Source organism: Pseudophryne corroboree, chromosome 10, assembly GCF_028390025.1.
Source record: "Pseudophryne corroboree isolate aPseCor3 chromosome 10, aPseCor3.hap2, whole genome shotgun sequence".
Classification (NCBI taxonomy): Eukaryota; Metazoa; Chordata; class Amphibia; order Anura; family Myobatrachidae; genus Pseudophryne; species Pseudophryne corroboree.
Genome location: NC_086453.1, coordinates 62061659 through 62077335, shown reverse-complemented (window position 1 = coordinate 62077335; position 15677 = coordinate 62061659). Strand labels below are relative to the sequence as shown.

The 15677-nt window shown below is 45.2% G+C and overlaps 1 protein-coding gene across 4 annotated transcripts in view; it reads left to right on the top strand.

Moving 5' to 3' along the window:
* The first annotated feature begins 647 nt into the window (after positions 1 to 647).
* Positions 648 to 15677, top strand: part of LOC134966014 (nucleobindin-2-like) — an 83365-nt gene continuing 68335 nt past the window's right edge. Inside the window, exons 1-2 of one of the 4 annotated variants that reach the window (XM_063942464.1) lie at positions 648 to 949; positions 8619 to 8699. In XM_063942464.1, coding sequence (XP_063798534.1) covers positions 867 to 949; positions 8619 to 8699 — 164 coding nt within the window. In that variant the 5' untranslated portion in view covers positions 648 to 866. Of the gene's footprint in view, positions 950 to 972; positions 1149 to 8439; positions 8700 to 15677 lie in introns of those variants that run through there. The other 3 variants (XM_063942463.1, XM_063942466.1, XM_063942465.1) reach the window with 3 other exon arrangements.

Below are 15677 nucleotides of genomic sequence, written 5' to 3'. Positions count from 1 at the left end.
CCACTGTACTACCCCAGCAGTGTGAGGGTGGAAGTGTACCATGGGCTGCATGCCACTGTACTTCCCCAGCAGTGTGAGGGTGGCAGTGTACCATGGGCTGCATGCACTGTACTACCCCAGCAGTGTGAGGGTGGCAGTGTACCATGGGCTGCATGCACTGTACTACCCCAGCAGTGTGAGGGTGGAAGTGTACCATGGGCTGCATGCCACTGTACTACCCCAGCAGTGTGAGGGTGGAAGTGTACCATGGGCTGCATGCCACTGTACTTCCCCAGCAGTGTGAGGGTGGAAGTGTACCATGGGCTGCATGCACTGTACTACCCCAGCAGTGTGAGGGTGGAAGTGTACCATGGGCTGCATGCCACTGTACTACCCCAGCAGTGTGAGGGTGGAAGTGTACCATGGGCTGCATGCCACTGTACTTCCCCAGCAGTGTGAGGGTGGAAGTGTACCATGGGCTGTATGCCACTGTACTGCCCCAGCAGTGTGAGGGTGGAAGTGTACCATGGGCTGCCGTGCCAATCTACGGCTTCAGCAGTGTGAGGGCGGAAGTTAACACAGGCTGCATGCCATTGTACCTCCCCAGCAGTGTGAGGGCGGAAGTATGCTGCCCTTACGTCTCATATCTTCTCACTAACACCCACACCGGCCGGTTGTGTTTATGTTGCCTTCGTGCTAAGGACCTGGACGTGACAAAACGAGTAGGCAGGAGAGAATTTCCGCCCTGACAGCTCCTAAAAGTTTTCTTCGTTCTCTGTTCGTTTGGGGGAATTTTTTTTTTCTCTGCAGAATTGGACCCTCGCCACGCTTCGGGCTCGGTGTCTCGCTCCGTTTGCCACACTTTTCTATTCCAAATAGATTGTGACATGGACCCAGGGGGTTATGGGAAAGGTCCTCTGCACGGAGAGAAACTAGACGCTACCACACCGGTAGCCACTAACACCCGGCAGTAAGGCACAGCACCAGTGGAATTGGGCTTGGTTGTTTTTTTCACGTTGCTTTTTATTTTTGATGGTTGCTTGTTTTTGGGCTTGTCTTTGATTTTTAGTTTTTACAGTTGTGGCAGAGCAGCGGTGGAATCAGGAGAAGATTCAGCACAAGTAAAGTGTGAACTGGAGAGGGTGGGGTTAACAGCAGGGACGTGCAAGGTATAAACAGAGCATGTATGGGATGTGAATGGTGGGGAGGTGGGTTTACTGGGTGTGTGTTAGGGCAGATTATAATAGTGTGAACTAGAGAAAAGGGAGGGTTAATATAATAACAGGGGGAGGGTGATTATAATTTTTGTGAATGTTTAGTGTGAATTGAAGAGGAGTTAATTATGTGAAGATGGGGATATGTCTGTGTGGTATCCCACCTATTGTTAGCTGTGGGGTCTTCTTTTCAGACCAGAGAAAGGGATTTATACATATATACATATATATATAATAGGATTTTAATACCTACCGGTAAATCCTTTTCTCTTAGTCCGTAGAGGATGCTGGGGATGCTTCAAGAGCCATGGGGTATAGACGGGATCCGCAGGAGACATGGGCACACTATAAGACTTTGAATGGGTGTGAACTGGCTCCTCCCTCTATGCCCCTCCTCCAGACTCCAGTTATAGGAACTGTGCCCAGGGAGACGGACAATTCGAGGAAAAGGATTTATTTAATTATTTTAAACTAAGGTGAGATACATACCAGCTCACACCACTAACACGCCGTACAACATGGCATTCAATAACAACGCATGCAATGGCATGACCAACAACAGTCACAGAGTGACTTACTCAACGCAACATGAGCATAACTATAAGCAAACTGCAGATACAGCCCGCACTGGGACGGGCGCCCAGCATCCTCTACGGACTAAGAGAAAAGGATTTACCGGTAGGTATTAAAATCCTATTTTCTCATACGTCCTAGAGGATGCTGGGGATGCTTCAAGAACCATGGGGTTTATACCAAAGCTCTAGAACGGGCGGGAGAGTGCGGATGACTCTGCAGCACCGATTGACCAAACAAGAGGTCCTCCTCAGCCAGGGTATCAAACTTGTAAAACTTTGCAAAGGTGTTTGAACCCGACCAAGTAGCAGCTCGGCAAAGTTGTAACGCCGAGACTCCCCGGGCAGCCGCCCAGGATGAGCCCACTTTTCTGGTAGAATGGGCTTTCACCGATTTTGGTAATGGCAATCCTACCGTAGAATGAGCCTGCTGAATCGTATTACAAATCCAGCGCGCAATAGTCTGCTTAGAAGCAGGAGCCCCAATTTGTTGGGAGCCCACAGGACAAAGAGCCTCTGTTTTCCTAATCTGCGCCGTTCTGGCGACATAGATCTTCAAAGCTCTGACCACATCGAGAGACTTTGACTCCGCCAAGGCGTCAGTAGCCACTGGCACCACAATTGGCTGGTTAACATGAAATGATGAAACCACTTTTGACAGAAATTGCTGACGAGTTCTCAACTCCGCTCTATCAGCATGGAAAATCAAATAGGGGCTTTGTGAGACAAAGCCGCCAACTCAGACACTCGCCTTGCAGACGCCAAGGCCAACAACATGACCACTTTCCAAGTAAGGAATTTTAACTCAACCTTGCGCAAAGGTTCAAACCAATGTGATTGTCAGAATTGTAACACCACATTAAGGACCCATGATGCCACTGGGGGCACAAAGGGAGGTTGGATGTGCATCACACCTTTCACGAAGGTCTGAACTTCGGGAAGGGAGGCCAATTCTTTTTGAAAAAAGATCGATAAGGCCGAAATCTGTACTTTAATAGAGCCTAACTTTAGGCCCGCATCCACACCTGCTTGTAGGAAATGGAGCAACCGCCCCATGTGAAATTCTTCCGTAGGAGCCTTCTTGGATTCACACCAAGACATATATTTTCTCCAAATACGGTGGTAATGCTTTGCCATTACTTCATTCCTAGCCTGAAGAAGTGTAGGAATGACTTCACTGGGAATACCCTTTCAGACTAGATTTTGGCGCTCAACCGCCACGCCGTCAAACGCAGCCGCGGTAAGTCCTGCTACACGCACGGCCCCTGTTGTAACAGGTCCTCGCAAAGAGGAAGAGGCCAGGGATCTTCTATGAGTAACTCCTGAAGATCTGGATACCAGGCACTTTTTGGTCAATCTGGAACAATAAGGATCACCTGAACCCTTGTTCTTCTTATAATTTTTATCACCTTCGGAATGAGTGGAAGTGGAGGTAACACATAGACCGACTGAAACACCCACGGTGTCACTAGGGCATCCACCGCTATCGCCTGAGGGTCCCTTGACCTGGAACAATATTTCTGAAGTTTCTTGTTGAGGCGGGATGCTATCATGTCCACTTGAGGAACTCCCCAATGACTTGTCACTTCTGCAAAGACCTCTTGATGAAGACCCCACTCTCCTGGATGGAGATCGTGTCTGCTGAGGAAGTCTGCTTCCCAGTTGTCCACTCCTGGAATGAAGACCGCTGTCAGAGCGCTGGCATGTCTTTCCGCCCAGCGAAGAATCTTTGTGGCCTCGGCCATCGCCGCTCTGCTCTTTGTTCCGCCCTGGCGGTTTATGTACGCCACTGCTGTCACGTTGTCTGACTGAATCAAGACCGGCAGACCTCGAAGAATTTGTTCTGCTTGCAGTATGCCGTTGTGGATGGCTCTTAATTCCAGAACGTTTATGTGTAGACAAGCTTCCTGACTTGACCACTTTCCCTGAAAGTTTCTTCCCTGTGTGACTGCTCCCCAGCCTCGGAGGCTTGCATCCGTGGTCACCAGGATCCAATCCTGAATCCCGAATCTGCATCCCTCCAGAAGGTGAGAACTATGCAGCCACCACAGAAGGGAAATTCTGGTCCTGGGAGATAGAATTATTTTCCGGTGCATGTCCAGGTGAGACCCGGACCACTAGTCCAGCAGGTTCCCCTGAAACACCCTGGCATGGAACCTGCCATATGGAATGGCCTCGTAGGCCACCACCATCTTCCCCACAACCAAGTGCAGTGAAGAACTGACACCCTTGCCGGTTTCAGAATCTGTTTTACTATTTCTGTATTTCCAATGCTTTTTCCACTGGCAGAAAAACGCTCTGTAATTCTGTATCCAGAATCATACCCAGGAACGACAGCCGTATCGTTGGATCCAACTGTGATTTTGGCAGATTTAGGAGCCAACTGTGTTGTTGCAGAATCGTCAGTGAAAGGGCAACATTCTTCAACAATTGCTCCTTGGACCTCGCCTTTATGAGGAGATCGTCCAAGTATGGGATAATTGTGATTCCCTGCTTGCGCAGGAGAACCATCATTTCCGCAATTACTTTGGTGAAAATCCTCGGAGCCGTGGACAGACCAAACGGCAACGTCTGAAATTGGTAATGACAATCCTGCATAGCAAATCTCAGGTAAGCCTGATGTGGAGGATATATGGGGACATGTAAGTAGGCATCTTTTATGTCGACCGACACCATAAAATCCCCCTCCTCCAGACTGGAGATCACCGCTCGTAGGGATTCCATCTTGAACTTGAATTTTTTTTAGAAAGAAATTGAGGGATTTTAGGTTTAGAATCGGTCTGACTGAGCCATCCGGCTTCGGGACCACGAACAGGCTCGAATAAAACCCTTCCCCCTGCTGAGACGGGGGTACCGTGACAATTACTTGATTTTGACACAACTTTAGTATCGCAGCGCTTACTATCTCCCTGTCCGGAAGAGAAGCTGGTAAGGCTGATTTGAAAAATCGGTGAGGGGGCACGTCTTGAAACTCTAACTTGTACCCTTGGGATACTATGTCTACTATCAAAGAATCCAGGTCCAAGTGCACCCAGACCTGACTGAAGAGCCTGAGACGTGCCCCCACTGATGCGGACTCCCGAAGAGGAGCCCCAGCGTCATGCAGTGGATTTGGTAGGAGCCGGAGAGGGCTTCTGCTCCTGGGAACTTGCCACAGCCTGTGACCTTTTTCCTCTTCCTCTCCCCCTCGCAGCAAGGAAGGAGGACACACGTCCTTTTTTTAATTTGTTGGGCCGAAAGGACTGCATCTGATAGTGAGTCGATTTCTTCTGCTGTGCAGGAACATAAGGTAAAAAATACGACTTACCCGCTGTAGCCGTAGAGACCAGGTCAGTGAGTCCGTCACCAAACAAGACCTTACCGTTAAACGGTAAAGACTCCATCGCCTTCTTAGAATCCGCATCAGCATTCCATTGATGAATCCACAATGCTCTCCTAGCAGAGACTGCCATGGCATTGGCCCTTGATCCCAAAAGGCCAATATCCCTTACTGCTTTTTTTAAATACGCTGCAGCGTCCTTGATATGACCCAAGGTCAAAAGCACACTATCCCTGTCTAGGGAATCTACCTCCGATGACAAGTTATCCGCCCACTTTTCAATAGCGCTACTCACCCATGCCGCAGCAACAGCGGGTCTGAGTAGCGACCATGTAGTGACATAAATGGACTTCAGGGTATTTTCCTGCTTACGATCCGCAGGATCCTTCAGGGCTGCCGTGTCAGGGGACGGAAGCGCTGCCTTTTTGGATAAACGCAACAAAGCTTTATATACCGTGGGGATTGACTCCCAGCTGTCCCTGTCCCCAGAGGGAAACGGATAAACCATTGGAATTCTTTTGGGAACATGTACCCTTTTGTCTGGATTTTCCCAAGCTTTTTCAAAAAGTGCATTCAGTTCATGAGAGGGAGGAAACGTTACCGTAGGTTTCTTGCCTTTAAACATACAGACCCTCGTATCAGGAACAGCAGGGTCCTCAGTGATATGTAATACGTCTTTTATCGCCACAATCATGTACTGACTAGTCTTAGCCAGTTTTGGATGTAATCTGGCATCACTATAGTCGACACTGGAATCAGAATCCGTGTCGGTATCCGTATCTGCTATTTGGGCAAATGCACGTTTCTGCGACCCCAAAGGGGTCTGGACCTGTGACAATGCATCCTCCATGGATTTCCTCCATGTCTGGTTGTTAGACTCAGATTTATCAAACCTTTTAGTCAACTTAGTCACATTCGTATTTAAAACACTCAGCATATTGACCCAATCATCTGTAGGCAGTGCCGACACTGTCACTCTCACAGAACTGTCAGTCCCCAAGCCAGCCTCCTCCTGGGAAGAGCATTCAGCCTCAGACATGTCGACACACACACGTACCGACAGCCACAACACACTGGGCTATAGGGGACAGTCCTACAGCAGAGCCTGTTAGAGAGACACAGAGAGAGTTCTGCCAGCTCAGATCCAGCGCCTATCCCGATTCTGAAGTCAGCAATAATACCGCCCAGACCTGCTAGCGCTTTTATCAATATAACCAATTATGAGTGCCCCCCCCCCCCCGTTTTGCACCCTGTTACTTGCACAGCAGTGTGGAGGATCAGGGCCAGCGTCTCTGCAGCCTTCTGTGAAGAGAAAAATGGCGCTGGTGAGAGCTATGCGGCTAAGCCCCGCCTCCCGACATGGCGCGCTTAGATCCCGCTCAAAAATCTTTATACTGGCGGGGGTCCCTAACAAGTGCCTGCGGCACTGTTATATTGCTTGCCAGTGTATTTGCGGCCCCCCATGCTGCCCAGGGCGCCCCCCCTGCGCCCTGCACCCTGTAGTGCCGCGAACTGTGTGGGAGCATGGCGCGCCCTCAAGCCGTCTTCTGCCGTCACTGAAGTCTTCTGATCTTCACATACTCACCCGGCTTATATCTTCAGGCTTTGTGAGGGGGGTGACGGCGTGGCTCCGGGAACAAGCAGCTAGGCGTACCATAGTGATCGAACCCTCTGGAGCTAATGGTGTCCAGTAGCCTAAGAAGCAGTGCCCTTGAACTCTAAAGAAGTAGGTCTGCTTCTCTCCCCTCACTCCCACGCTGCAGGGAGCCTGTAGCCAGCAGGTCTCCCTGAAAATAACAAACCTAATAAAGGGGGTAATTCTGAGTTGATCGCAGCAGGAATTTTGTTAGCAGTTGGGCAAAACCATGTGCACTGCAGGGGACGCAGATATAACATGTGCAGAGAGAGTTAGATTTGGGTGGGTTATTTTGTTTCTGTGCAGGGTAAATACTGGCTGCTTTATTTTTACACTGCAATTTAGATTGCAGATTGAACACACCCCACCCAAATCTAACTCTCTCTGCACATGTTAAATCTGCCCCACCTGCAGTGTACATGGTTTTGCCCAACTGCTAACAAAGTTCCTGATGCGATCAACTCAAAAGTCTTTTTCTGAGAAACTCAGGAGAGCTCCTCAGTGTGCATCCAGTCTCGCTGGGCACAGAATCTAACTGGAGTCTGGAGGAGGGGCATAGAGGGAGGAGCCAGTTCACACCCATTCAAAGTCTTATAGTGTGCCCATGTCTCCTGCGGATCCCGTCTATACCACATGGCTCTTGAAGCATCCCCAGCAACCTCTAGGACGTATGTGAAATAAATACATATAATATATATATATATATATATATATATATATACAGGTTGAGTATCCCTTATCCAAAACGCTTGGGACCAGAGGTATTTTGGATATGGGATTTTTCCGTATTTTGGAATAATTGCATACCATAATGAGATATCATGGTGATGGGACCCAAGTCTAAGCACAGAATGCATTTATGTTTCATATACACCTTATACACACAGCCTGAAGGTCATTTTAGCCAATATTTTTAATAACTTTGTGCATTAAACAAAGTGTGTGTGCATTCACACAATTCATTTATGTTTCATATACACCTTATACACACAGTCTGAAGGTCATTTAATACAATATTTTTAATAACTTGTGCATTAAACAAAGTTTGAGTACATTGAGCCACAGAAAACAAAGATTTCACTATCTCACTCGCACTCAAAAAAAAGTCAGTATTTCGGAATATTTGGATATGGGATACTCAACCTGTGTATATATATATATATATATATATATATATATATAATGTCCACAGGCAGCCGGCACTCACTTAATTAGATGCTAAGGACTCAGGTGCTCCATCCAAAAGATAATGTACAAGTCCCAAAGAAATAGACGGCACTCAGAGACTTTGAAGAAATGAATATACAAGACTGTATTCAAAATCATTTTGAATACAGCCTTGTATATTCATTTCTTCAAAGTCTCTGAGTGCCGTCTATTTCTTTGGGACTTATATATATATATATATATATATATATATATATTCCAAGCAATCCACTTCCTGGAACTTGCAGGGATGAACCAGCACACCTTTTCACATAGCCAAACACTTATTTAATCATCCTGTTATTAGCATTGGGTCATGCTGAAATGCTGTAGCAAAAAGGGTTCAGAAGACAGCTCCCTGCACTGACAGTGACATGCTGCAGTGCAAGTGTGTGTGCGCGTGTGTGTGTTGCCTACTCCTGTCATACATTGCATTGTCCTGCGTTACTATGGAGCTCTAAGCACTGCACTAGACTGGGCTTCAGGGCCTGAAGGAGTTACTGCAATCAGGAAGTGAGAGTGAGGCTCTGCCTTAGCTTGCAGTAGAGGACGTGGATTGGACAGTGCAGAGCCGGAAGGGAGAGACAGGAGTGGGGAAGCAGCCTGTGTGTGCGTGGAGTGACGAGCAGGAGTGAGGACGCTTGGGCAGTGCTTGTTTTTCACTCATCAGTTACTTGTTTTTTATTTGCCAGCACTGGTCCCAGCACAGCACGCACGAGGACGGGAGCATCTCCCAGCGCGGTCCCAGGTAACCAGCTGCCCTCATATACTAGGTGCGAGCTTTTCAGTCTATAATGTAACAATGGTGGCAGTGAGTTTAGCTGCATGTGATGGGTGGTCCCAGGGTCCAGCATATCTTCCCATCTACTCACAGCCAGGGGCTGGCTGGCAACTTTCAGCCTGGGGGGCAGACTCAAGCAAATGGCCCAGCTTTTCACAGGGAATGCAATGCAAAAATGGCCCTGGAACACTAAAATTGCACTGGCCCGGGGGGCAGATGGCACCCTGCCCCTCTGCCCAGCCAGCCCCTGCTGACAGCCTCACTGGGAGCAGTGGCAGGTGTAACCAGCATACTTATCATTAAGGGGACTATAGCAGTACATTTCCAAAATTCCTATTTTCTTCCCTTTACTGTATATAACCTGCCTGCACCCTACTGCTCTCTCATATGATCAGCTACCTGCCTGCTCCCTACTGCTGTCATATCACTGCCTGCTCCCTACTGCTGTCATATAATCATCAGCTACCTGCCTGCTCCCTACTGCTGTCATATCACTGCCTGTTCCCTACTGCTGTCATATCATCAGCTACCTGCCTGCTCCATACTGCTCTGTCATATCACCGCCTGCCTACTCCCTACTGCTCTCTCATATCATCAGTTACCTGCCTGCACCCTACTGCTCTGTCATATCACAGCCTGCCTACTCCCTACTGCTCTGTTATATCATCAGCTGCCTGCCTGCTCCCTACTGCTGTCATATCATCATCATCAGCTGCCTGCCTGCTCCCTACTGCTCTGTCATATCATCAGCTGCTTGCCTGCTACCTACTGCTCTCTCATATCGCCTGCCTGCCTGCTCCCTACTTATGTCATATCATCATCATCATCAGCTGCCTGCCTGCCTGCCTGCTCCCTACTGCTGTCATATCATCAGCTGCCTGCCTGCTCCCTACTGCTCTGTCATATCATCAGCAGCCTGCCTGCTCCCTACTACTCTGTCATATCATCAGCTGCCTGCCTGCTCCCTACTGCACTGACATATCAGCTGCCTGCCTGCTCCCTACTGCTCTGTCATATCATCAGCTGCCTGCCTGCTCCCTACTGCTCTGACATATCATCAGCTGCCTGCCTGCTCCCTACTGCTCTGACATATCATCAGCTGCCTGCCTGCTGATGCACTGTACTATTCTGTCATATCATCAGCTGCCTACTGCTCTCTCATAACATCAGCTGCCTGCTCTCTCATCATCATCAGCTGCCTGCCTGCTCCCTACTTCTGTCATAACATCAGCTGCCTGCTCCCTACTGCTCTGTCATATCTTTAAGTTGCAGCCACACACAGAAAATAGGCATGCTGCATATCATCTGTGCGTCTAAGACACATTTTTTTGCGGGGGGAAAATGAGTCACATGGCACTCACGCATTGTGTAAGATGTAAGAGGACACATCCGTATATATCCCACTCTGTACTATACGTACCCATCAGTCATACATATCCCACACTGTACTATACATAGGCATCAGATATATACACACTGTACTATACATACCCATCAGTCATACATATCCTACACTGTACTATACGTATCCATCAATCATACATATCCCACATTGTACTATACGTATCCATTAGTCATACATATCCCACATTGTACTATACGTACCCATCAGTCATACATATCCCACATTGTACTATACGTACCCATCAGTCATACATATCCCACACTGTACTATACGTACCCATCAGTCATACATATCCCACACTGTACTATACATATCCCACATTGTACTATACGTATACATCAGTCATACATATCCCACACTGTACTATACGTATCCATCAGATATATATAAACACACTGTACTATACGTACCCATCAGTCATACATAACCCACACTGTACTATACGTATCCATCAGTCATACATATCCCACATTGTACTATACGTATCCATCAGATATATATACACACTGTACTATACGTATCCATCAGAAATATATATACACACTGTACTATACATATCCATCAGTCATACATATCCCACACTGTACTATACGTATCCATCAGTCATACATATCCCACACTGTACTATACGTATCCATCAGTCATACATATCCCACACTGTACTATACGTATCCATCAGTCATTCATATCCCACACTGTACTATACGTATCCATCAGTCATACATATCCCACACTGTACTATACGTACCCATCAGTCATACATATCCCACACTGTACTATACGTACCCATCAGTCATACATATCCCACACTGTACTATACGTATCCATCAGTCATACATATCCCACACTGTACTATACGTACCCATCAGTCCTACATATCCCACATTGTACTATATGAATCCATCAGTCATACATATCCCACACTGTACTATACGTATCCATCAGTCATACATATCCCACACTGTACTATACGTACCCATCAGTCCTACATATCCCACATTGTACTATATGAATCCATCAGTCATACATATCCCACACTGTACTATACGTATCCATCAGTCATACATATCCCACATTGTACTATACGTATGCATCAGTCATACATATCCCACACTGTACTATACGTATCCATCAGATATATATATACACACTGTACTATACATATCCATCAGTCATACATAACCCACACTGTACTATACGTACCCATCAGTCATACATATCCCACACTGTACTATACGTATCCATCAGTCATACATATCCCACACTGTACTATACGTATCCATCAGTCATGCATATCCCACACTGTACTATACGTACCCATCAGTCCTACATATCCCACATTGTACTATACGAATCCATCAGTCCTACATATCCCACACTGTACTATACGTACCCATCAGTCATACATATCCCACACTACTATACGTATCCATCAGTCATACATATCCCACACTGTACTATACGTACCCATCAGTCATACATATCCCACACTGTACTATACGTACCCATCAGTCATACATATCCCACACTGTACTATACGTACCCATCAGTCATACATATCCCACACTGTACTATACGTACCCATCAGTCATACATATCCCACACTGTACTATACGTATCCATCAGTCATACATATCCCACACTGTACTATACGTATCCATCAGTCATACATATCCCACACTGTACTATACGTACCCATCAGTCCTACATATCCCACATTGTACTATATGAATCCATCAGTCATACATATCCCACACTGTACTATACGTATCCATCAGTCATACATATCCCACACTGTACTATACGTATCCATCAGTCCTACATATCCCACACTGTACTATACGTACCCATCAGTCCTACATATCCCACACTGGACTATACGAATCCATCAGTCATACATATCCCACACTGTACTATACGTATACATCAGTCATACATATCCCACACTGTACTATACGTATCCATCAGTCATACATATCCCACACTGTACTATACGTATACATCAGTCATACATATCCCACACTGTACTATACGTACCCATCAGTCATACATATCCCACACTGTACTATACGTACCCATCAGTCATACATATCCTACACTGTACTATACGTACCCATCAGTCATACATATCCCACACTGTACTATACGTATCCATCAGTCATACATATCCCACACTGTACTATACGTACCCATCAGTCATACATATCCCACACTGTACTATACTTATCCATCAGTCATACATATCCCACACTGTACTATACGTATCCATCAGTCATACATATCCCACACTGTACTATACGTACCCATCAGTCCTACATATCCCACATTGTACTATATGAATCCATCAGTCATACATATCCCACATTGTACTATACGAATCCATCAGTCATACATATCCCACACTGTACTATACGTATCCATCAGTCATACATATCCCACACTGTACTATACGTACCCATCAGTCATACATATCCCACACTGTACTATACGTACCCATCAGTCATACATATCCTACACTGTACTATACGTACCCATCAGTCATACATATCCCACACTGTACTATACTTATCCATCAGTCATACATATCCCACACTGTACTATACGTATCCATCAGTCATACATATCCCACACTGTACTATACGTATCCATCAGTCATACATATCCCACACTGTACTATACGTATCCTTCAGTCATACATATCCCACATTGTACTATACGTATGCATCAGTCATACATATCCCACACTGTACTATACGTATCCATCAGTCATTCATAACCCACACTGTACTATACGTACCCATCAGTCATACATATCCCACACTGTACTATACGTATCCATCAGTCATACATATCCCACACTGTACTATACGTATCCATCAGTCATACATATCCCACACTGTACTATACGTACCCATCAGTCCTACATATCCCACATTGTACTATATGAATCCATCAGTCATACATATCCCACACTGTACTATACGTACCCATCAGATTTATACACACTGTACTATACGTATCCATCAGTCATACATATCCCACATTGTACTATATGAATCCATCAGTCATACATATCCCACATTGTACTATACGAATCCATCAGTCATACATATCCCACATTGTACTATACGTATCCATCAGTCATACATATCCCACACTGTACTATACGTACCCATCAGTCATACATATCCCACATTGTACTATACGTATCCATCAGTCATACATATCCCACACTGTACTATACGTACCCATCAGATTTATACACACTGTACTATACGTATCCATCAGTCATACCTATCCCACACTGTACTATACGTACCCATCAGTCATACATACCCACACTGTACTATACGTACCCATCAGTCATACATATCCCACACTGTACTATACGTACCCATCAGATATATACACACTGTACTATACGTACCCATCAGTCATACATATCCCACACTGTACTATACGTACCCATCAGTCATACATATCCCACACAGTACTATACGTATCCATCAGTCATACATATCCCACACTGTACTATACGTATCCATCAGTCATACATATCCCACACTGTACTATACGTATCCATCAGTCATACATATCCCACACTGTACTATACGTATCCATCAGTCATACATATCCCACACTGTACTATACGTACCCATCAGTCCTACATATCCCACATTGTACTATATGAATCCATCAGTCATACATATCCCACACTGTACTATACGTACCCATCAGATTTATACACACTGTACTATACGTATCCATCAGTCATACATATCCCACATTGTACTATATGAATCCATCAGTCATACATATCCCACATTGTACTATACGAATCCATCAGTCATACATATCCCACATTGTACTATACGTATCCATCAGTCATACATATCCCACACTGTACTATACGTACCCATCAGTCATACATATCCCACATTGTACTATACGTATCCATCAGTCATACATATCCCACACTGTACTATACGTACCCATCAGATTTATACACACTGTACTATACGTATCCATCAGTCATACATATCCCACATTGTACTATATGAATCCATCAGTCATACATATCCCACATTGTACTATACGAATCCATCAGTCATACATATCCCACATTGTACTATACGTATCCATCAGTCATACATATCCCACACTGTACTATACGTACCCATCAGTCATACATATCCCACATTGTACTATACGTATCCATCAGTCATACATATCCCACACTGTACTATACGTACCCATCAGATTTATACACACTGTACTATACGTATCCATCAGTCATACCTATCCCACACTGTACTATACGTACCCATCAGTCATACATACCCACACTGTACTATACGTACCCATCAGTCATACATATCCCACACTGTACTATACGTACCCATCAGATATATACACACTGTACTATACGTACCCATCAGTCATACATATCCCACACTGTACTATACGTACCCATCAGTCATACATATCCCACACAGTACTATACGTATCCATCAGTCATACATATCCCACACTGTACTATACGTATCCATCAGTCATACATATCCCACACTGTACTATACGTATGCATCAGTCATAAATATCCCACACTGTACTATACGTATCCATCAGATATATATACACACTGTACTATACATATCCATCAGTCATACATATCCCACACTGTACTATATGTACCCATCAGTCATACATATCCCACACTGTACTAAACATATCCATCAGTCATACATATCCCACACTGTACTATACGTACCCATCAGTCATACATATCCCACACTGTACTATACATATCCATCAGTCATACATATCCCACACTGTACTATTTGTATCCATCAGTCCTACATATCCCACATTGTACTATACGAATCCATCAGTCCTACATATCCCACACTGTACTATACGTATCCATCAGTCATACATATCCCACACTGTACTATACGTATCCATCAGTCATACATATCCCACACTGTACTATACGTACCCATCAGTCATACATATCCCACACTGTACTATACGTACCCATCAGATATATACACACTGTACTATACATATCCATCAGTCATACCTATCCCACACTGTACTATACGTACCCATCAGTCATACATATCCCACACTGTACTATACGTATCCATCAGTCATACATATCCCACACTGTACTATACGTATCCATCAGTCATACATATCCCACACTGTACTATACGTATCCATCAGTCATACATATCCCACACTGTACTATACGTATCCATCAGTCATACATATCCCACACTGTACTATACGTATCCATCAGTCATACATATCCCACACTGTACTATACGTATCCATCAGTCATACATATCCCACACTGTACTATACGTACCCATCAGATTTATACACACTGTACTATACGTATCCATCAGTCATACCTATCCCACACTGTACTATACGTACCCATCAGATTTATACACACTGTACTATACGTATACATCAGTCATACATATCCCACACTGTACTATACGTACCCATCAGTCATACATATCCCACACTGTACTATACTTACCCATCAGTCAT